The sequence below is a fragment of the Heterodontus francisci genome, chromosome 12 (genome assembly GCF_036365525.1).
Source record: "Heterodontus francisci isolate sHetFra1 chromosome 12, sHetFra1.hap1, whole genome shotgun sequence".
NCBI classification, from domain to species: domain Eukaryota; kingdom Metazoa; phylum Chordata; class Chondrichthyes; order Heterodontiformes; family Heterodontidae; genus Heterodontus; species Heterodontus francisci.
This window is the reverse complement of record NC_090382.1, coordinates 106,320,013-106,344,454: the sequence shown is the minus strand read 5'-3', so window position 1 is coordinate 106,344,454 and position 24,442 is coordinate 106,320,013. Positions and strand designations below refer to the sequence as shown.

The following is a 24,442-nucleotide window of genomic DNA, read 5'->3' as shown; positions in this document are numbered from 1 at the left end:
GAGGATGCGACTGCAGAGGGCTGTTGCTGCTCAGTGGCTGACGCCAGCTGCAGGCAGCACAAGAGAGGGAGACGACTCAGAATGAGGCCATCCAGGGAAGGCATTATAGAAGATGGGGGCTGGCGCATCAGAGAATCCTCAGGACAAGGACAAACTACCTTCAGATGTCAGGGAGGCACTGCCAGAAATGCCTGAGGATATCATATATGATGGTCACTGAAATTTGTGGGATTATTTAGCATGACCTGCAACTGCGTGGTTTTGGAGGGAACCCCATGCCAGTTGCCCTCGAGGTGACTGCTGCACTCAATTTTTTTCTTCGCGGTGCTGTCCAGGGCTCAACAGGCTACATCTGTGGCATCTCACAAGCTGCGACCCATAGGTGCATAAAAGGGGTGACCAATGCCCTATTCCGCCGTGCTAATGATTTCATCTATTTCCCAGTAGATGAGGACAGCCAGGCAACAAGGTCAGCGGCTTTGGCCGCCATCATTCATTTCCCTGGAGTGCAACGGGTGATCACTTGCACTTATGGCCATAAGAATTCCATGGCACCAGCCTGTTGCATTTAATCGCAAAGGCTTTCACTCTTTGAACGTTCAACTGGTTTGTGACCACAGGCGACAAAGCATGCAGGTCTGTGCTCATTTCCCAGGGAGCTGTCACGACTCATACATTTTGCAAAACTCACAAGTGCCAGGAGTTTTTGAAGCACCAGCCAAAGTTGACGGCTGGATCCTGCGTGGTCAGGGTTACCCCCTTTGGACATGGTTAATTACACCAGTGCAGCATCCCCAAAGCACAGCAGAAGATTGCTACAATTCTACTCACGCATCCACCATGGCCATCACTGAACACATCATTGGCTTGCTGAAAATGCGCTTCCACTGCCTTGACCAGTCCAGAGGAGCTCTTCAGTATGCACCACAGAGGGTCTGACAAATAATCGTAGTCTGCTGTGCACTGCACAATCTGGCAATGCAACTAGAAGATATTTTTCATGAGGAGGAACGGCAAGAGCAGCATTCCTCCTCAGATGAGGATGAATTTGAAAAGCCTGAGGAGGAGGCCAATAATATGAATGCAAGGGGCCATGGAGAGATTCAGCAATAGTAATGTCATTGAATGTCAAAGGGAGATGGTTATCTTCTCTCTTGTTGGCGATGGTCATTGTCTGGCACTTGTGTGGCACAAATGTTACTTGCTACTTATCAGTCTAAGCCTGAATGTTGTCCAGGTCTTGCTGCATATGGACACTAACTGCTTCAGTATCTGAGGAGTTGCGAATGATACAATCATTAGCAGACATCCCCACTTCTAACCTTAGTTTGGAGAGATGGTTAAGCAGCTGAAAATGGTTGGGCCTAGGACACTACACTGAGGAACTCCTGCAGTGATGTTCCAAGGCTAAAAAGATTGGTCTCCAACAACCACAACCATCTTCCTTTGTGACACTAACCAGTGAAAAGTTTTCCCCCTGATTCCCATTGACTTCAGTTTTGCTAGGGCTCCTTGAAGCCACACTGTCAAATGCTGCCTTGACGTCAAGGGCAGTCAATCTCACCTCCCCTCTGAAATTCAGCTCCTTTGTCCACGTTTGGATCAAGGATGTAATAAGGTCTGAAACCCAAACAGCATTGGTGAGCAGGTTGTTGCTGAGTAAGTTCGGCTTGATAGCACTGTCAATGACAGCTTCCATCACTGCTGATGATTGAGAGTAGTTTCACCAGGTTGGCTTATTTTTAGGCATGCCTGATCCTTCTGGCAATTTGTCCTGCACTCTTCAATGAAAAGGGTTGGTCCCCTGACATGCAGCAACACTAGAGTGAGGGATTTGCTGGGCCATGGGGTTACAGATTGTCGATGAATACAATACTGCTGCTGTTGATGGCCCACAGTTCCTCATGGACGCCCAGTTTTGAGTTTCTGGATCTATTGAGTCTATCCCATTTAACACAGTGGTAGTGCCACACAACACAGTGGAGCATGTCCTCAGTGTGAAGATGGGATTGCTATGCACCACCCACCACAAGTGGGATCGTCCACTTGCACCACATAGAGGTCTTCAAAGTTATGAAGGGTTTCAATCAGGTCTCTCCCAGAGAAAAGAACCCCAGCCTGTTCAATCTTCCTTGATGGTTGCAACTTATTCATTCTGGCAATATCCTTGTAAATCTTTCCTGCACTTTTTCCAGTGCTTCAATACCTTTTTGTAACATGGAGACCAAAACTGTGCACATTACTCCCACGTATTATTCAATTAAGATTCTAGATAAATTTAACATTAATTACCTCCCCACTTTTGGATTCTATTTATCTAGAAATGAACCCCACTACTTTGCACTTTTTATGACCGAATCAGATTGTTTTGCTACTTCCAGTGATTTATTTGTATTCCAAGATATTTCTGCTGCTGTATCCCATTTACTTAATTTTCAAGGCTGTAGGGGAGGTATGATGTTAATGCAGGGAATTCCAGAGTATGAGATCAAGGTGGTTGAGGGAACATGGCTGTGAAATTCTGCCTCCTGTTTCCTAACTCACATCAAGTCCCATTTACCTATCACTTCTGTGTTCGCGGATCTAGATTAGTTCCCAGTTCGACAACGGGCTTTGTACTTCCTTTCAAATTCCCCCTCACCCCGTGGCCCTGCCCCTCCCTATCGCCCCAATCTCCTCCAACCCCACAACCCTCCGAGATCTCTGCCTTCCTCCAATTCTGTCCTCTTGCGCATCCCTGATTTTAATCGCTCCACCATTGGCATCCGTACCTTCGGCTGTCTAGGCCCTAGCCTCTGGAATTCCCTCCTTTAACACCTCCACCTCTAAACTGCTTTAACACCTCTTTGATGAAGCTTATGGTCACCTGTCCTAATCCTAACACTGAATGCAAGTTGTTTATGGTGGTGCAAAGGGAAGAAATTCACAAGAGGCTAGGGTCAGAAGAACACGAGAATTCTGAGGGCATCAGTTATAGCAGGGCAGGGAAAATTATTTTTTTAAACAGTATATTACCAGCAATAAAATATCAGTAAAATCTATTTGATTTTATACAGTATTATTTTTTCTCTATCATTTCTTTGTTGAGTCAGAAACTTTAGGGACTTTCAAAAGGCTTTTGGATAGGTATATGGATAATGGAGAATGATGGGGTATAGATTAAATTGTCCTTGACAGAGGACAAAGGATCGGCACAACATTGTGGGCCGAAGGGCCTGTTCTGTGCTGTATGTTCTATGTTCTATGTTCTATTTCTATTGAGTTGCTCCAGGCTGACAACTTCTGCACTCGTCAGCAAGATTCTACTTTTGCCGACTGACTAACTTTAGAGCTGAAGTTTTCATTGGCAAAGTTAACTGAAGATACAACTTCACCCCATCACCTTTGAACGGTGCCTAGGATTGTAGAACATTTTTAAAGTGACGAGTCTTCCGTCTGGAGGTCAGTTACGTTGCATAGCTCTTCCGCCGGACGGGTCACCTGTAGCAACTAGACTGGGATGGTAAACTTTCCCTTCAGATTTTTTCAAACTGCAATTTTAATAGCTATTTCAGGCAATGCATTTTAAACTTTAAAAATTTGTCCGAGGTCTGGTAAGAAGGGGGGAGGGGGTTTCTCTGTAAATTCTTACGTGAGTCATTGGGACAGAAGTAGACCATTCAGCCCCTCGAGCCTGTTCCAGTCAGACTGAAATTTTCCTACCTAGCAAAGTTTTGGATCCAGTTGTTTTCGTTTTGGAACTCTGGTGAAGTTGTTGAGTTTTTTTTTTAACAACTTTGATATTTTCTATGCTAATTACATAGAGTTTTTTTTTTTAAACTGAGCGCGTAAAATATTTAATGTAGAGGGAGCCCAAAAGCTTGGTGCTCCGGGCCCAGGATGGTATAGCTCGAAAGCAATTTGCAGTTCGGCCTCAACCAACAGCGATAATGGCGGACTTCATATCCCACAGGGCCGCGCGGTGCTTAAACAGCCCTATGACTTGGCTACCAGCCGCTGCGCAAGTGCCTGTCTTTCATTCACACATCAGCCCCCAGAGTGGCTGCACTAGGAGGCAGTAGCACCCTAAACCAGTAGTTTGGGTACCCTCCAAAGTCTTTGCCTGGGCAAACTCCCATCTCTACTGAATCAATGACATCCCAGCTGGAAAACATTGGCTCCAGATCCAGCAATATCTCAATTTTAAAATTCTCGTCCTTGTATTCCAATACCCTTTCTGCTCACCACCAAGGCTACTCAGGCAGCACCTTCCAAACCCGCGACCTGAACCACCTCGAAGAACAAGGGCAGTAGATGCATAGGAACTTCACCACCTGCAAGTCCCTTCTAAGCCACACACCATCCTGACTTGGAACTATATCGCCGTTCCTTCACTCCCTTCCTAATAGCACTGTGGGTCTACCTACGCCCCATAGTTCAAGAAAGCAGCTCACCACCACCTTCTCATGGGCAATTAGGGATGGGCAATAAATGCTGGCCTGACCAGTGACGCCCACATCCCGTGAAAGGCTTTTGATAAGGTCCGACATGGGAGATTGGTTAAAAGGATAAGAGCCCATGGGATCCAGGGCAATTTGGCAAATTGGATCCAAAATTGGCTTAGTGGCAGGAGGCAGAGGGTGATGGTCAAAGGTTGTTTTTGCAATTGGAAGCCTGTGACCAGTGGTGTACCATAGGGATCGGTGCTGGGACCCTTGCTGTTTGTAGTGTACATAAATGACTTAGACGTGAATATAGGAGATATGATCAGTAAGTTCACAGATGACACAAAAATTGGTGGTGTCGTAAATATTGAGGAGGAAAGCCTTAGATTACAGGATGATATAGATGGGCTGGTAAGATGGGCAGAGCATTGGTAAATGGAACTTAATCCTGGGAAGTGTGAGGTGATTCATTTTGAGAGGACTAACAATGCAAGGAAATATACAATGGGTGGTAGGACCCTAGGAAGTACAGAGGGACCTTGGTGTACTTGTCCATAGATCACTGAAGGCAGCAGCACAGGTAGATAAGGTGGCTAGGAAGGCATATGGGATACCTGCCTTTATTAGCCGAGGCATAGAATATAAGAGCAGGGTGGTTACGATGGAGCTGTATAAAATGCTAGTTAGGCCACAGCTGGAGTACTGTGTACAGTTCTGGTCACCACACTATAAGAAGGTTGTGATTGCACTGGAGAGGGTGCCGAGGAGATTTGCCAGGATGTTGCCTGGGCTGGAGCATTTCAGCTATGAAGAGAGACTGATTAGGTTAGGGCTGTTTTACTTCGAGCAGAGAAGGCTGAGGGGGGACATGATTGAGGTATACACAATTATGAGGGGCATGGATAGGATAGATAGGAAGAAACTTTTTCCTTTAGCGGAGGTGTCAATAACCAGGGGGCATAGATTTTAGGTAAGGGGCAGGAGGTTTAGAGGGGATTTGTGGAAAAGAATTTTCACCCAGAGGGTGGTTGGAATCTGGAACACACTGCCTGAAGAGGTGGTAGAGGCAGGAACCCTCACAGCATTTAAGAAGTATTTAGATGAGCACTCTAAATGCCATAGCATACAAGGCTACGGGCCAGGTGCTGGAAAATGGGATTAGAATCAATAGGTGCTTGATGGCCGGCATGGACACGATGGGCCGAACGGCCTGTTTCTGTGCTCTCTAATTCTGGGTCTATGACTCTATGAAACGAATTTTTAAAAAACCCTCCCTATCTTTGTCGCCTCCTCCTGCCCTACAGCCTTCCATGACCTCCACACTCGACCAGTTCTGGCCTCTTGTGCATCCCCTGATTTTAATCGCTCCACCATTGGTGACCATGTATTCAGCTGTCTGGGACCTCAACTCTGGAATTCCCTCCCAAACCTCTCCACCTTTCCTCCTTCAAGAAGCTGCCTAGCACCTACCTCTTTAACCAAGGTTTTGCTCACCTGATGTGTCTCCTTATGTAGCTCGGTGTCAAATTTTGTTTCATAACATTTCTATGAAACACATTGGGACATTTTACTACATTAAAGGCGCTATTTAAATGCAAGTTGTTACTGTGATATGGTGCAAATAAATCCCCAAAATTAATTCTCGGTATGTGGCCTCAATGACATGGTTATCATTTGTTGCCCATCACTGATTGCCCTTGAGAAGATGGTGGTGAGCTGCCTTCTTGAATCACTGAGTCCGTGTGATGAAAGATGAAAGGGGAGAGAAGCAGCGGGAGAGGAGAGCATTCAAAAAGTGCGCCGGAACCTCGGAGATTCGAGCGGGAGGTTCGGAGGCAAATCAAAAATCAAAAATTCTGGGGAGAAGACTCGGAGGGCGGAGTTCCGGAGCGATAAGTATATAGAGTAAGTTACCTCGGGTGGAAAAAAAAACTGGAAAAGTGATGTGACAGGAAAGCTGTGACCTGATTGGCTGGCAGGGAATCAGCACTGAATTTGAAAATAAAACACTGATAAACTAATTAACCCTAATTAACTAATTAATTAATAAGTAGAGGAGTAACAAAACCGGAGGGAGGAGATTACTGTATTTAGCATTTAATATTCATAGCAGAAATCTAGCGCTAGGGGCCATATAGTTAATTGCAACTTAATTTAGTAAGGATTTAATAAGTATTCATTTTAAATTAATTTATTAATTAGTGCTAGAAATGTCAGTTAGAGGAGTAAAGTGCTTCACCTGTGAGATGTGGGAGGTCCGTGACGCTTCCAGCGTTCCAGACAACTACACCTGCAGGAAGTGTACCCAATTGCAGTTCCTCGCAGACCGCATGGATCGGTTGGAGCAGAAATTGGATGCACTTAGGAGATGCAGGTGGCGGAAAGCGTCATAGACAGGAGTTTTAGAGACATGGTTACACCCAAGGTGCAGGCAGATAGATGGGTGACTGCTAGAAGGGGCAGGCAGTCAGTGCAGGAATCCCCTATGGCTATCCCCCTCTCTAACAAGTATACCGTTTTGGATACTGTTGTAGGGAGATGGCCTGTCAGGGGAAAACAACAGCAGCAGCTACAGCAGTGGCACCACGGCTGGCTCTGTTGTTCAGCAAGGAGGGACAAAGCGCAGAAGAGCAATAGTTATAGGGGACTCTATAGTCAGGGGCACAGATAGGCACTTCTGTGGACGTGAAAGAGACTCCAGGATGGTATGTTGCCTCCCTGGTGCCAGGGTCAAGGATGTCTCTGAACGGACAGGAGGCATTCTGAAGGGGGAGGGTGAACAGCCAGAGGTTGTGGTACACATTGGTACTAACGACATAGGCAGGAAGAGTGACAAGGTCCTACAGGGGAGTTCAGGGAGTTAGGTAGTAAGTTAAACGACAGGACCTCTAGGGTTGTAATCTCGGGATTACTCCCTGTGTCACGTGCCAGTGAGGCTAGAAATAAGGAAGATAGAGCCGCTAAACAGCTGGTGTAGGAGGGAGGGTTTCAGATATATGGATCATTGGGATCTCTTCCGGGACAGGTGGGACCTGTACAAGAAGGACGGGTTGCATCTAAACTGGAGGGGCACAAATATCCTGACTGCGGGGTTTGCTAGCGTCACTCGGGAGGGTTTAAACTAGTGTGGCAGGGGGGTGGGAACCAGAGCAGTAGGTCAGCAGGTGAAATAACTGAGGGGGAACTAGGAAATAAGGCCAGTAAGACTGAGAGGAAGAGCAGGCAGGGAGATGTTGCTGAGCACAGCGGGACTGTTGGTCTGAAATGCATTTGTTTCAATGCAAGAAGTATAACAAGTAAGGCAGATGAACTTAGAGCTTGGATTAGTACTTGGAACTATGATGTTGTTGCTATTACAGAAACTTGGTTGGGGGAAGGACAGGATTGGCAGCTAAACGTTCCGGCATATCGATCCTTCAGGCAGGATAGAGGGGGTGTAAAAGGGGTGAGAGCGTTGCATTACTGGTTAAGGAGAATATCACAGCTCTACTGCGGGAGGACACCTCGGAGGGATCATGCAGCGAGGCAATATGAGTAGAGCTCAGGAATAGGAAGGGTGCAGTCACGATGTTGAGGGTTTACTACAGGCCTCTCAACAGCCAGCGGGAGGTGGAGGAGCAGATATGTAGACAGATTTTGGAAAGCTGTAAAGGTAACAGGGTTGTAGTGGTGGGTGATTTTAACTTCCCCTATATTGACAGTGACTCACTTAGTGTTCGGGGCTTGGATGGGGCAGAATTTGTAAGGAGCATCCAGAAGGGCTTCTTGAAACAATATGTAGATAGTCCAACTAGGGATGGGGCTGTACTGGACCTGGTATTGGGGAATGAGCCCGGCCAGGTGGTCGAAGTTTCAGTAGGGGAGCATTTTGGGAACAGTGACCATAATTCCGTAAGTTTTAAGGTACTTGTGGATAAGGAGAAGAGTAGTCCTCGGGTGAAGGTGCTAAATTGGGGGAAGGCTAATTATAACAATATTAGGCAGGAACTGAAGAATTTAGATTGGGGGCGGCTATTTGAGGGTAAATCAACATCTGACATGTGGGAGTCTTTCAAACGTCAGTTGATTAGAATCCAGGACCAGCATGTTCCTGTGAGGGTGAAGGATAAGTTTGGCAAGTTTCGGGAACCGTGAATAACGAGGGATATTGTGAGCCTAGTCAAAAAGAAAAAGGAAGCATTCGTAAGGGCTGGAAGGCTGGGAACAGATGAAGCCCTTGAGAAATATAAAGAAAGTAGGAAGGAACTTAAGCAAGGAGTCAGGAGGGCTAAAAGGGGTCATGAAAAATCATTGGCAAACAGGATTGAGGAGAATCCCAAGCCTTTTTATACATATATAAAGAGCAAGAGGGTAGCCAGGGAAAGGGTTGGCCCACTCAAGGACAGAGGAGGGAATCTATGCGTGGAGCCAGAGGAAATGGGTGAGGTACTAAATGAGTACTTTGCATCAGTATTCACCCGAGAAGGACTTGGTGGATGATGAGTCTAGGGAAGGGAGTGTAGATAGTCTGGGTCATGTCGATATCAAAAAGGAGGAGGTGTTGGGTGTCTTGAAAAACATTAAGGTAGATAAGTCCCCAGGGCCTGATGGGATCTACCCCAGAATACTGAGGGAGGCTAGGGAGGAAATTGCTGGGGCCTTGACAGAAATCTTTGTATCCTCATTGGCTATAAGTGAGGTCCCAGAGGACTGGAGAATAGCCAATGTTGTTCCTTTGTTTAAGAAGGGTAGCAAGGATAATCCAGGAAGTTACAGGCCGGTGAGCCTTACATCAGTGGTAGGGAAATTATTAGAGAGGATTCTTCGGGACAGAATTTACTCCCATTTGGAAACAAATGGACTTGTTAGCGAGAGGCAGCATGGTTTTGTGAAGGGGAGGTCGTGTCTCACTAACTTGATTGAGTTTTTTGAGGAAGTGACGAAGATGATTGATGAAGGAAGGGCAGTGGATGTTATCTATATGGACTTCAGTAAAGCCTTTGACAAGGTCCCTCATGGCAGATTGATACAAAAGGTGAAGTCACACGGTATCAGAGGTGAGCTGGCAAGATGGATACAGAACTGGCTCGGTCATAGAAGACAGAGGGTAGCAGTGGAAGGGTGCTTTTCTGAATGGAGGGATGTGACTAGTGGTGTTCCGCATGGATCAGTGCTGGGACCATTGCTGTTTGTAGTATATATAAATAAGTTGGAGGAAAATGTAGCTGGTCTGATTAGTAAGTTTGCGGACAACACGAAGGTTGGTGGAGTTGCGGATATTGATGAGGATTGTCAGAGGATACAGCAGGATATAGATCGGTTGGAGACTTGGGCGGAGAAATGACAGATGGAGTTTAATCCGGACAAATGTAAGGTAATGCATTTTGGAAGGTCTAATACAGGTGGGAAGTATACAGTAAATGGCAGAACTCTTAGGAGTATTGACAGGCAGAGAGATCTGGGCGTACAGGTCCACAGATCACTGAAAGTGGCAATGCAGGTGGATAAGGTAGTCAAGCAGGCATACGGCTTGCTTGCCTTCATCGGTCGGGGCTTAGACTATAAAAATTGGAAAGTCATGATGCAGCTGTACAGAACTTTAGTTCGGTCACACTTGGAATATTGCGTGCAATTCTGGTCGCCACACTACCAGAAGGATGTGGAGGCTATGGAGAGGGTACAGAAGAGGTTTACCAGGATGTTGCCTGGTCTGGAGGGTATTAGCTATGAGGAGAGGTTGGATAAACTCAGATTGTTTTCACTGGAATGACGGAGGTGGAGGGGTGACATGATAGAGGTTTACAAAGTTATGAGTGGCATGGACAGAGTGGATAGTCAGAAGCTTTTTCCCAGGGTGGAAGAGTCAGTTACTAGGGGACATAGGTTTAAGGTGTGAGGGGCAAAGTTTAGAGGGGATGTGCGAGGCAAGCTTTTTACACGGAGGGTGGTGAGTGCCTGGAACTTGCTGCCGGGGAGATGGTGGAAGCAGGTACAATAGCGACGTTTAAGCGGCATCTTGACAAATACATGAATAGAATGGGAATAGAGGGATACGGTCCCCGGAAGTGCAGAAGGTTTTAGTTTAGACAGGCATCGAGATTGGCGCAGGCTTGGAGGGCCGAATGGGCTGTACTGTTCTTTGCACTCCCACAGTGCTGTTAAGGAGGGAGTTCCAGGAATTTGATCCAGCAACAGTGAAGGAACGGCGATATAGTTCCAAGTCAGGATGGTGCGTGACTTGGAGGGGTCCTTGCAGGTGGTGGTGTTCCCATGCACCTGCTGTCCTTGTCCTTCGAGATGGTAGAGGTCGCGGGTTTGGAAAGTGCTGTCCAAGGAGCCTTGGTGAGTTGCTACAGTGCATCTTGTAGAAGATACACTGAGCAGCCACTGTGCACTGGTGGTGGAGGGAATGAGTGTTTAAGGCAGGGTGCCAATCAAGCAAGCTGCTTTGTCGTGGATGTTGTCGAACTTCTTGAGTGTTGTTGGAGTTGCACTCAGCCAGGCAAGTGGAGAGTATTCCATCACACTCCTCACATATAGATGGTGGACAGGCTTTGGGGAGTCAGGAGGTGAGTTACTTTACAGGTCAGTTAAGAGTCAACCATGTTGGTGTGGGACTGGAGTCATATATAGGCCCAGACCAGCTAAGGCTGGTAGGTTCCCTTCCTCAAAGGGAATTAGTGAACCAGTGACAATCCGACAGCTTCATGGTCACTTTACAGACACCTGCTTTTCATTTCCAGATTTTTTTTAACTAAATTCAAATTTCAAAACTGCCTTGGTGGGATTTGAACTCTTGTTCTCTAAATTATTAATTCAGAAATTTCACACAAAAAACTGCTGGAACAGCTTGAAGTGGTGGACTTCTTGAGATAAAACCTCACGACCTGCCCCTCCAACTCTGACCTCTGACCTTTCTAAACCATTGACCAAATCTTTGGTCACCTGCCCTAATGCCTCCAGACTTTGTTTGATAATCGCTCCTGTGAAGGGCTTGGAGATGTTTTACTATGTTAAAGGTGGTAGATAAATGCACATTGTTGTTGTTGTGACCGTTCTGGCCAAGGAGACCCTGCTGCCAAGAGTGGGTGCATGGGCAGGGGCGATGTTTGGATCTGATGCTGCACAAGGTTGACAATCTGACCGTCACTCGCTGCCAAATCCTGAGTGACAAATGGCCACTCGGGCAAGCTAACTGGAGGTCTACAGGGGTGCAGGAAGGACCAAGCTTCTCTGGCCCAGAATGTCAGCCTCTCCTCCTCTCCCCCTTCGAACTGCTGTGTGCTTCCAACATGTTCTATTTTTTTTTAAACATTATGGGCTGTCTGGTGTTGAAATGGAGAACGAGAGGACATAACCTCAAAATTAGAACCAGGCCATATAACAGTGAAACCTGGAAGTACTTTTTCACACAAAGGAAATCTGGAACTCTCCCCCAAAAATCCTGTGAATGCTGGGGATTGATTGGATTATTCAAGCCTAAAATGGAGAAACTTTTAGTTGGGAAAGGGTATCAAGGAATATGGAGTAAAGCTGGGTAAATGGATTTGAAGTTGGATCAGCCATGATCCAACTATATGACTGAACAGGTACGAGTGGCTGAATGGCCTCCTCCTTTTCCCATGTCCGGCTCTTGCTAGCAATAGACTGGATTGTGAGGTGGATGGGAATGACACATTGAGTGTTCAAGGACTGCTACTGACTGTCAGCTGCACCTGACGCAGCTTTAAGGTGAAGGTTGGAGACCTGAAGAAGTCTCAGTATTAACAAGCAGAACAATTCAATCGGATCCAAACCTTCAGCGAGCCAGATCCCCGAAAGAACGAGCTCCTGGCCAGTTTGAGCGTAAAGGTGGACAGACCACTCCATTAATACTCCATCAGAATCCAGGGTAAGAACTTTAATGCGAAGAACTCAGAATGTGACGTTCTGTTTTGTTCAACAACTTGTATTTATATTGCACCTTTAAACTAGTTAAAATGTCCCAAAGCACTTCACAGGAGCACGATCAACCAAAATTTGGCACAGAACACATAAGGAGATGTTTACAGGTGGGCAAAAGCTCGGTCAAAGCGGTTGATTTTAAGGAGCATCTTAAAGGAAGTGAAGAGGCGGTGAGGTTTAGGGAGGGAATTCGAGTTCTAATGAAAGGTCACAGATGCTGCCAGACCTGCTGAATATTTCCAGCATTTCTTGTTTTTAATTCGAGTTTAGGGCCTTGGCAGCTGAAGGCACAGCCACCATTAGTGGAGGGATTAAAATCAGGGGATGCGCAATAGGCCACAATTGAAGGGATGCAGAGATCTCGGAGAGTTGTAGGGCTGGAGGAGGTTACAGAGATGGGGAGGGGCCAGGCCATGAAGGGATTTGAGCACAAGGATGAGAATTTTTAAATCCAGGTGTTGTTGGACCAGGAGCAAATGTCATAGAGCCATAACGGCACAGAAGGAGCCCATTCGGCCCTTTGAGTCCATGCCAGCTTTCTGCAATCCAAACAGTCCTATTCCCCGGCTCTTTCCCCGTAGCCCTGTAAGTTTATTTCCCTCAAGTTTCCATCCAATTTCCTTTTAAAATCATTCCCATCTCCGTTTTCACCACCCTCAGAGGCAGGTCATTACTACTCACTGTGTAAAAAAAAAAAAGTTCTTCCTCACATTCCCAGTGCATCTCTTGCCCAATACCTTAAATCTGTGTTCCCTAGTCTTCTACCGTCAGCTAATGGGAGCAGCTTTTTTTTTGTCTACCCTATCAACCTGCCATAATCTTGTACACCTCTATCAAATCTCCACTCAATCTCCTTTGCTCCAGGGAGAGCAACCCCAGCTTCTCCAACCTAACCTTGTAACTAAAATCCCTCATCCCTGGAACCATTCTGGTAAATCTCCTCTGCACCTTCTCAAGGACCCTCACATCTTTCCTAAAGTGTGGTGACCAGAACTGGGCACAATACTCTACTCTAATTGTGGCCTAGCCAGAGCTTTATAAATGTTCAGCATAACTTCCCTGCTTTTGTACTCTATTTATGAAGCCCAAGATCCCATATGCTTTGCTAACCACCCTCTCGATATGTCCTGCCACCTTTAAAGATCTATGCACATGAACCTCAGGTCCCTCTTCCTGGTACACAGTCTATATTGCTTCTCCCTATCCCTTCTGCTAAAATGCATCACCTTACATTTCTCTGCTTTAAATTTCATATGCCACTTGTCTGCCCATTCTGCTAGTCTATTTATGTCCTGTTGCAGTTGATTGGTATCATCCTCATTGTCTGCGACACATCCAAGTTTGATAACATCAGCAAATTTTGAAATGTTACTCTGTATTCCAATATCCAAGTCCTTTATGTATATCAAAAGAAGCAGTGGTTCTAGCACTGACCTTGGGGAACACCACTGTCGACCATCCTCCAGTCAGAAAAGCAGCTATTTACCACAACTCGCTCTTTTCTGTCCTTAAGCCAACTATTTATCCAAGCTGGAAGTCATCCTCCTGTTCCATGAGGCTGAATTTTGGTCAACAGACTTTTTATGTGGTACTTTGTCAAACACTTTCTTAAAATCCATATAGACAACATCCACCACATTCTCTTCATCGACCTTCTCTCTTACTTCATCAAAAAAATCAATTAGATTTGTCAAGTACGATCTGCCTTGTACAAATCCATATTGGCTCTCCCTAATTAACTCAAACCTAAGTGCCTGTTGATTTTTTCCCTGATTATTGTTTCTAAAACCTTACCCACCACTGATGTTAAACTAACCAGCCTGTAGTTACTCGGAATGTCCTTATATCCTTTCTTGAATAAGTGTGTCCCATTTGCCACTCTCCAATCCTCTGGCACCTCCCTTGTATCTAGGGAAGATTGGAAGATTGTAGCAAGCCCTTCCGTTATCTCCACTCCCATTTCCTTTAGCAACCCGGGATGCAAGCCATCCAGACCAGGCAACGTGTCCACTCTCAGCGTAGCCAGCCTTTCCAGGATATCCTGCCTATCAATTTTCACCTCATCCAGTATCTCTACCATCTCCACTTCTATTGATATTTTGTCAGCATCCTGTTCATTAGTAAACACCAATACAAAGTACTTATTAAATACTCTAGCCTTGCCTTGTGCCTTTAAACATATATCATCCTCATTGTCCCTAATAGGCCCCCACCCCATCTCTTACCACCCGCTTACTATTTTCATGCCAGTAGAAGACATTTATGTTAACTGCCATTCTATTCTCATATTCTCCTTTTGCCAGTCGTGTTTTTCTCTTCTCTTCTTTTCTTGACTTATTGTATTTGGCCTGGTTCTCACTTGAAGAATTCACCTGACATGCATCATACAATATCTTTTTTTGTTTCATCATATTCTCTATCTCCCTCGTCATCCAAGAACCATAGGCTTTGTTCCCCTTACCTTTTACCCTTGTTGGAATGTGCCTAGCCTGCACCTGAAACATCTCCTCAAAGATCACCCATTTCTCAGTTTTTCCTGTCAATCTTTGAGTGGCTAGATCCCCCTCTCATCTATTGAAGTTAGCCTTCTTCCAATTTAGTTCTACTTTAGATTGTTACTTGCTCTTCTCCATTACTAATCTAAACCTTATGATACAATGATCACTCTTAGCCAAGTGTTCCCCACAGACCCTTGGTCCATTTGGCCCACCTTATTCCAGCACCAAATCCAGCAATGCCTCCTTCCCAGTTGTACTGAGAGCATACTGGTCAAGGAAATGCTCCTGAACACATTTCAGAAATTCCTCCCTCTCTTTCCCTTTACTCTAACGTTATCCCAATCTACATTTGGGTAATTAAAGTCCCCCAATATCACCACTCTACATAGTTCTTGCACATCTCTGTCATTTCCCAGCAGATTTGCTTCTCTCTCTCTCAGTAGTTGGAGGCTTATAGAATACCCTCTTTTTCCTTTTGAACTTTAACCAAATGGATTCTGTCTTCACCCCCTTAAGGACATCACCCCTTTCAAACACTACAATGTCTTCCCTAATCAGTACTGCCACCCTACCTCTTTTTTATCCTTCCCTATCTTTATGAATACTTTGTATCCTTGAATATTAAGCACCCAGTGCTCACCATATTTAAGCCACGTTTCCATTATTGCCACTACATCATATTCCCACAAGGCTATTTATGAACATACGAATTAGGAGCAGGACTAGACCACTCAGTCGCTCGAGTCTGCTCCACCATTCAATAAGATTATGGCTGATCTGATTGTAACCTCGACTCCACATTCCTGCTGACCCCGATAACCTTTCACCCCCTTGCTTATCAAGAATCAATCTACCTCTGCCTTAAAAATATTTAAAGACTCTACTTCCACTGCCTTTTGAGGAAGAGAGTTCCAAAGAATCACGACCCTCTAAGAGCAAAAATTCTCCTCATCTCTGTCTGAAATGGGTGACCCCATATTTTTAAACAGTGACCCCTAGTTCTAGATACTCCCACAAGGGGAAACATCCTTTCCACATCTACCCTGTCAAGACCCCTCAGGATATTATATGTTTCAATCAAGTCGCCTCTTATTCTTATAAATTCCAGCGGATACAAGGCAACCTTTGTGAGACAACCTTTGTAAGACAACCTGCCTATTCCAGATATTAGTCTAGTAAACCTTCTCTGAACCGCTTCCAATGCATTTACATCCTTCCTTAAATAAGGAGACCAATATTTGCACAGTACCCCAGATGCCGTCTCACCAATGCCCTGTATAACTGAAGTATAACCTCCCTACTTTTGCATTCAATTCCCCTCACAATAACGATAACACTCTATTAGCTTTCCTAATTACTTGCTGCACCCGAATTCTAACCTTTTGTGATTCATGCACCAGAACACCCAGATCCCTCTGCATCTCAGAGCTCAGCAACCTCTCACCATTTAGATAATATGCTTCTTCTTTATTCTTCCTGCCAAAATGGGCAATTTCACATTTTCCCACATTGTACTCCATTTGCCAGATCTTTGCCCACTCACTTAACCTATCTTATATGCCTTTGTAGCCTCCTTATGTCCTCTTCACAACTTACTTTCCTACCTACTTATCTTTGTTTCATCAGCAAATTTAGCAACCATGCCTTCAGTCCCTTCATCCAAGTCATTTATATAAATTGTAAAACGTTGAGGCCCCAGCACAGATCCCTGTGGCGCACCACTCGTTGCACCTTGCCAACCAGAAAATGACCCAGACTCTCTGTTACTGTTAGCTAGCCAATCCTCTATCCATGCCAATAATGTTACCCCCTATACCATGAGCCTATATTTTCCGCAGTAACTTTTGATGTGGTACCTTATCAAATGCCTTCTGGAAATCTAAGTACAGTACATCCACTGGTTCCCTGTATCCACAGCACATGTTACTTCTTCAAAGAACTCCAATAAATTGGTTAAACATGATTTCCCTTTCACAAATTGGTGATGGGTGAACAGTGCAAGTTAGGATATGGCCAGCCAACTTTTGGATGAGCTGAAGGATATAGAAGGTGGAAGACAGGAGGATTTTTTTGAGAATGTTTACAGAAGAACATAAGAAATATTTGCAGGAGTAGGCCATTTGTCCCTTCGAGCCTGCTTTGCCATTCAAAGTGATCATGGCTGATCTTCTACCTCAACTCCAGCTTCCTGCACTACCCCCATATTCCTTAATTCCCTTAGTGTCCAAAAATCTATTGATCTCAGCCTTGAATATATTCAATGACTGAACATTCACAACCCTCTGGGATAGAGAATTCTCAAGATTTACAACCTTTGAGTGAATAATTTTCACCTCATCTGAGTCCTTAATGCTCGACCCCCTTATTCTGAGGCTGTGACTCCGAGTTCTAGACTCCCCCAACATTTAACTGGCAAATCCCTTAAGAATACTATATGTTTCAATGAGATCACCTCTCATTCTTCCAAATTCTAGGGAATATAGGCTTCGTCTACTCAATCTCTCCTCATAGGACAAGCCTCTCATCCTAGGAATTCATCTGGTGAACGTTCATTGCATTCCATCTAATGCAAAAATATCCTTCCTTGGGTAAGGAGACCAAAACTGTACACCAGGTGTGGTCTCACCAAGACCCTATACAATTACACAAAGACATCTTTACACTTGTACTCCAATCTCTTTGTAAGGAAGGCTAGCATGCCATTTGCTATCCTAATTGCTTGCTGTACCTGTATGTTAACTTTCTGTGATTCCAGTACAAACACACACCCAGGTCCCTCTGAATATCAACATTTTCCAGTCTCGCCATTCAAAAAATATTCTGCTTTTCTATTTTTCTTTCCAAAATGGATTGCTTCACACTCCTCACATTATATTCCATCTACCATGTTCTTGCCCACTCACTTAACCTGTCTATATCCCTCTGCATCCTCTTTGCATCCTCCTCACTGCTTATTTTCCCACCTAATTTTGTATACCAGCAAACTCAGATAGTCCTCTTATCTAAATTATTGATATAGATTGTAAATAGCTGAGGCCCAAGAACTGATCCTTAAAGTTCTCAGCTAGTTACAGCCTACCAAACTGATAATGACCCAGTTATGCTTACTCTCTGTTTTCTGTTCATTAAGCAATCCTCCATCCATGCAAATATATTACCCTCAATTCCTTGAGCCCTAATCTTATATAATAGCCTGTTGTGCAGCACCGTATCATATCTTTTTTGAAATTCTAAATACACTACATCCACTGATTTCCCCATTATTTATCCGGCTAGCTGCATCCTCAAAAACTCTTAACAGATTTGTCAAACACAATTTCCCTTTCATAAAACTGAGTTGACTCTTTCCTAGGTGTCCAGTTACCACATCCCTAATAATAAATTCTAGCATTTTCCCTGCTGCAGATGTCAGGCTAACTGGCCTATAGTTCCCTGTTTTCTCCCTCCCTCCTTTCTTGAACAGTGGGATTATGTTTGCTATCTTCCAATCGATGGGGAGCATCCTAGAATCTAGGGAATTCTGGACGATCAAAACCAATGCATCCACTATCTCTGCAGCCTCCTCTGTTAAAACCCTCTGGTGTTGGCATCAGATCCAGAGGATTTATCAACTTTAAGTCCCATTAATTTCTCAAATACTATTGTGTGCTAACAATATTATTTATTTATTTAGAGATACAGCATTGAAACAGGCCCTTCAGCCCACCAAGTCTGTGCCGACCATCAACCACCCATTTAATACTAACCCTACAGTAATCCCATATTCCCTACCGCCTACCTACACTAGGGGCAATTTACAATGGCCAATTTACCTATCACCTGCAAGTCTTTGGCAGTGGGAGGAAACCAGAGCACCCAGCGAAAACTCCACACAGGCAGTACCCAGAATCGAACCCAGGACCCTGGAGCTGTGAGGCTACGGTGCTAACCACTGCGCCACTCTCCCTCAGTACTGCCCCTCAGACAGTGGAACAATCCCTCAGTACTGACTCTCCAACACTACAGCGCTCCCTCAGTTCTCAGTACTGCCCCTCTGACAGTGTAGCGCACCCTCAGTACTGCCCCTCCATCACTAAGTTTCTCATTTTTACTAGACTCTCAGTTTCCCCATTATTTCCAGAATTTTATTTTGTATCTTTGACTGAGAAGACAATGACAAAGTATTTGTTTATTGGCTCAAGGTGTTTATGAAACTGTTACAGGTCGCATGTTTCATGTTAGCGCGAGTTGGTTTTTCATATTTCACCAATGCAGGATCTGCAGTATAACTACTGAAGGTGGATCAGGTCAGCCTTTAATGATTCAGAAACTACTGGCATATCACTCCAGGTTTGCACCCACTGCAGTATAACTACAAACCTTGTGGCACTCCTGCTCCTCTTCAGAATAGTGGCTGTGGGATCTTTTACATCTACTTGAAAGGAAAGAGGCATCAGTCAATGTCTCACCCGAAAGACAACACCTCGGACAGTGCAGCACTCCCTCAGTACTGCCCCTCGGACAGTGGAACAATCCCTCAGTACTGACCCTCTGACAGTGCAGCGCTCCCTCAGTACTGACCCTCTGACAGTGCAGCGCTCCCTCAGTACTGACCCTCTGACAGTGCAGCGCTCCCTCAGTACTGACCCTCTGACAGTGCAGCACTCCCTCAGTACTGCCCCTCTGACAGTGCAGCGCTCCCTCAGTACTGCCCCTCTGATAGCGCAGCTCTCCCTCAATACTGCCCCTTGGACAGTGGAACAATCCCTCAGTACTGACTCTCCGACACTACAGCACTCCCTCAGTTCTCAGTACTGACCCTCTGACGGTGCAGCGCTCCCTCAGTACTCCCTCAGTACTGACCCTCTGACAGTGCAGCGCTCCCTCAGTACTGACCCTCTAACAGTGCAGCACTCCCTCAGTACTGCCCCTCTGACAGTGCAGCGCACCCTCAGTACTGTCCCTCTGACAGTGCAGCACACCCTCAATACTGCCTCTCGGACAGTGGAACAATCCCTCAGTACTGACTCTGCGACACTACAATGCTCCCTCAGTTCTCAGTACTGACCCTCTGACAGCGCAGCTCTCCCTCAGTACTGCCCCTCTGACAGTGCAGCACTCCCTCAGTACTGCCCCTCTGACAGTGCAGCACTCCCTCAGTACTGACCCTCTGACAGTGCAGCACTCCCTCAGTACTGACCCTCTGACAGTGCAGCACTCCCTCAATACGGCACTGGGTGTGTCAGCCAGGATTTTGTGTTCAGGTGTCTGGGACTGGACTTGAACCCACAACCTTCTGACCTGGGGTGAGCGAGAGCTCCGCACAGAGCAGTGACAGCCACCTTAAGTAGAACATGATCTCAGTAGTAATTATTACTGAGCGTGCAGGTTCCTCAGAGATTAATAACATATCTTGTATCGTGTTACCCTCAGTGACGATGTGGTTTCCTGTCCTGGCTGCATTCCTAGTGCCCATCTGCACTGCCCTGGTGTACCAGTACCACCGGCGGCTGGTCCGTCTCTACCGCCACCAATTTCTGGGGTGGTTGAGGAGCTGCCTGACCGGAATTTCAAGGGAAGAACGGGCATTCCGCTACGTTTTGATGAACTCGACACATGGGAAGGCCGAGAGTGTACTGAACACGTTGGACGAGTGGTGTTGCAGATACGAGTGTGTGACAAGTACTGGCCCGCAGAAAGGTAGGCAGAGACTCCGCCCCCTCAGACTATTGAGGGGGCTTAATCACTGGATCTGGAACCTCCCAAGCACTTCCAAATATCCTCGAGAACAAAGGGATCGTAGAAACCGTAGAGGACATTTAGCCCATCTTGTCTGTGCTGGGTATTTACTAGAGCAACCCAATACTAATTTCACTGCCTCACTCTCTCCCCATTGCCCTATTTTAATGCCAAAAACTAATCCCATTGCTCCATATTAACCCCAAACTAATCCCATTGCCTCATTCTTTCCCGTTGCCCTGTGTCAATCCCAACTAATCCTGCTGCTTCACTATCTCCCCATAGAACCGTATCCATCCCAAACTAGCCCCATTGCCCCATTCTTTCCTCATAGACCTGTATCTTCCTCTGCTTCACACATATATTCCATTTTCACTCATAAGATGTAACATAGTTACTGTTACAACGTAGGAAACACAGCAGCCAATTTTCACACAGCAAGCTGCCACAAACAGCAATGACCAGATAATCTGTTTTAGTGACGTTGATTGAGGGATAAATATTGGAGAGCATTCCCTCACTCATCTTCATATAGTGGTCATGGCATCTTTTACATCCACGAGATGGCAAATGTGGCCTCAGTTTACCATCTAATTTGAAGGACAGCAGCTCTGACAGTGCAGCACTCCCTCAGTACTGCACTGGGAATGTCCACCTAGATTTTGTGCTCCAGTCTCTGGAGTGGGATTTGAACTCACAATCTTCTGACTCAGAGACGAAAGTGCTACCTATGGGGTGCACTGACACCTTAATGTGTTAATTTTATTCTCTGCTTATTGTATTCACCGTGAGCAAATTGAGCAGCCTGGAGAACGTTGGAGAGAGAATTAATTAACAGGTAGAAAGCAGAGTAGGAATAAATGGGTCATTCTCAGAATGGAAGGCTGTTTCTAGTGGGGTACCACAAGGATCAGTACTGTGGCCACAGCTGTTCACAATCTAAATAAATGATTTGGATGTGAGGACCAAACATAATATTTCCAAATTTGCAGATGACAAAATTAGGCGGGACTGTAAATTGTGAAGAGGATGCAAAGAGGCTTCAAGGCATCTTGGACAGGCTAAGTGAATGGGCAAGAACATGGCAGATGGAATACAATGTGAATGTGTGAAGTTATCAACTTTGGTTGAAAAAAAAGACAGAATATTTTTTAAATGGGGAGAGATTTGGGAAGTGTTGATGTCCAAAGGGACCTGGGTGTCCTTGTTCATGAGTCACTAAAAGCTAGTATGCAGGTGCAGCAAGCAATTAAGAAGGCAAATGATATGTTAGCCTTCATTGTAAGGGGATTTGAGTTCAGGCGTAAAGAAGTCTTGCTGCATTTGTGTAGAGCTTTGGTGAGACTGCACCTGGAGTATTGTGGACAGTTTTGGTCTCCTCATCTAAGGAAGGATATACTTGCCATAGAGGGAGTGCAATGGAGGCTCACCAGACTAATCCCTGGGATGGTGGGATTGTCCTATGAGAAGACATTGAAGAAACTCGGCCTGTATTCTCTATAATTTCGATGTATGAGAGGTGATCTCATTGAAACTTACAAAATTCATAAGGGAGGGAGAGGGTGGATGTAGATAGGATGTTTCCCCTGGTTGGTGAGTCTAGAACCAGGGACATAGTCTCAGAATAAGGGGTAGGCCATTTAAGACAGAGGAGGAATTTCTTTACTCAGAGGGTGGTGAATCGTTGGAATTCTCTCCCCTCGAGGGCTGTGGAAGCTCAATCATTGAGCATGTTCAACACAGAAATTGATAGATATCTGGATACAAATGACATCAAGGAGTGTGGGGATAGTCGGGGAAAGTGGCATTGAGGTAGATGATCAGCTATGATCTAACTGAATTGCAGAGCAGGCTCGACGGGCTGAATGGCCTACTCCTGCTCCTATGTTCTCTGTGGAGCAGTGAAGGTTAAAGGGAGATTTAATAAAGGTATTTAAAATGGAGGTGCTTTGATAAAGAGATAGGGAGACACAGGCAGTTAGTGACAAATAATTGGAAAAAGCAGAGGGGAAGATGAGAATTTTTAAACACAGCGAGGTATTGTGATCTGGAATGCGCTGCCTGACAAGGGCAGTGGAAGCAGATTCAATAGTAACTTCCAAAACGGGAATTGGATAACTATTTGAACAGGAAAAATTTGCAGGGCTGTGGGGAAAGGAGCAGGGAGGGTAGTAGGTTTACTTTAATTGCAAAGTAGCGCCACATGTACGATGGGCCGAATAACCTCCTTCTGGGATGTACGTGCTGTAACACTTATCACAGACTGTTGTTTGTAACTTTGAATGTGTTGCAGGTCAGATCCTGGACGCGGTAGTGCAGCGTGTTGTCCCACGCAGGGCTCTCGAGCTGGGAACATATTGTGGTTACTCTGCGATTCGCATCACTCGGCTCCTCACACCCGGAGCAAAGCTGTACACCGTGGAGCAAGACCCCAAAACGGCTGAGGTGGCCGAGGAAATGATGCTGGTGGCGGGATTGAAAAACACACAGGTAACCGGGGTATTCGCAGTCAGCCCTATCCACTCCTGAAGAGGAACATCACAGGAGGCTACCATTCAGCCCCTTGAACCTGTTTCACAAGAACAGGAGGAGGCCATTCGGCCCCTCAAACCTGTTTCACAGGAAGCGGGAGAGACTATTCAGTCACCTTAGGTTATTACATAAGGGGGTCCTCGTTTTACCACCATCGAAAGATGGCACCTCCGCCCATTCAGCTCTGGCCTCTGCAGTAGGACTTAAACCCATGGTCTTTTGACCAAGACGAGAGCACTACCCCCCAGTGTCATGGCGGACAGAAACCTACCACTTTGATGGTGTGTGTGTTTCTATTGCTTCCCGTCCACTAAAACCCTCTCCTACGTCCTGGCCCGTGCCCAGCTGGTAAAGTCCCCTCTACCCTAAATAAATGGTGCCCACTGTACATTCAGTTCTGACACTGAATTGTACGTTACAGATTTCTCATCTTCCTAGTTCCAGGTGATCACGGGCTCCCTTGCTGAGGCCATCCCTCGATTCAAGGCAGCACTTGGCTTGGAGACGTTCGGCTTTGTGTTCCTGAGCCAGGAGCAGGCTAGCGACTATCTGCGGGACCTCCATCTACTGGAAGAGGAGGGGCTGCTGTCCAAAGGCTCCGTGATTCTAGCCAACAGCGTCACTCACTCAGGGGCAGCCGGATTCCTCAGTTCGGTCCGCTGTGACCCACGTTACCGCACCTCATTCTATCGTTGCTCGGCTCCCTACGAAAAGGACATCGCAGACGGAATGGCAGAGTTAACGTTCCTAAAGGAAGGTGAAGGAAGAAAATAGACTATACCTTGAGTCACTCTCTGGCGTTGGGAAAAGAGTAGGCGTGTTTTTATTAAATCATTTCCTTCATTCGCAGGAATGGCCATCGTTGGCAAGGTGGGAATTGCAAACACAGATCCCCATTCCATCACCGTGTGGGGGAAATCCCACACATTCCTGGGAGTGATCCTTTAGATAGTGTTTTGAGTTGTGTACTTAACTCACAGGCAGCAACAAATTGTGGTTTCCCTTGAACACGACAGTCTAGCTTAAAATAATCCTGTTAACAGACTCTTGTAAATCTCAAAATAAAAATCTTTGAAGTTCTTGCAAATACTTGCTCCTTATTATATTGTTTAAATTATTGTGTTGTAAATGTTGAAGTGGAGATGCATCACACTATTAATGCATTAATAGAGAACTTATCTTTATATAAACATCCAGTCTCTGCTGACCCTCCCAGGCAAAAGCTGGATTCTATCCTCATCACAACCTGCCCTCAGTGTGATCAGAGGCCCATTCTCCCACCCACCTCCACAGGGTTTCTCCTGAATTCTCTGTTGGATTTATTAATGACTATCTTTTAAATAGTCG

General features: G+C 45.6%; 1 protein-coding gene across 4 annotated transcripts; it reads left to right on the top strand.

Moving 5' to 3' along the window:
* Window positions 1-3,340: 3,340 nt before the first annotated feature.
* LOC137376049 (transmembrane O-methyltransferase homolog) lies at window positions 3,341-24,182 on the top strand. Of its 4 annotated transcripts, XM_068044027.1 has the most exons (5): window positions 3,439-3,502; window positions 6,130-6,329; window positions 20,258-20,524; window positions 22,857-23,053; window positions 23,534-24,182. In XM_068044027.1, coding segments are annotated over exons 2-5 (801 nt in total). In that variant the 5' UTR covers window positions 3,439-3,502; window positions 6,130-6,328; the 3' UTR covers window positions 23,870-24,182. The 4 variants fall into 4 exon arrangements, with proteins under 4 accessions (XP_067900131.1, XP_067900129.1, XP_067900128.1 ...); XM_068044030.1 differs by lacking the exon at window positions 6,130-6,329 and having other exon boundaries at window positions 3,341-3,441; XM_068044028.1 differs by lacking the exon at window positions 6,130-6,329 and having other exon boundaries at window positions 3,394-3,502.
* Window positions 24,183-24,442: the final 260 nt, after the last annotated feature.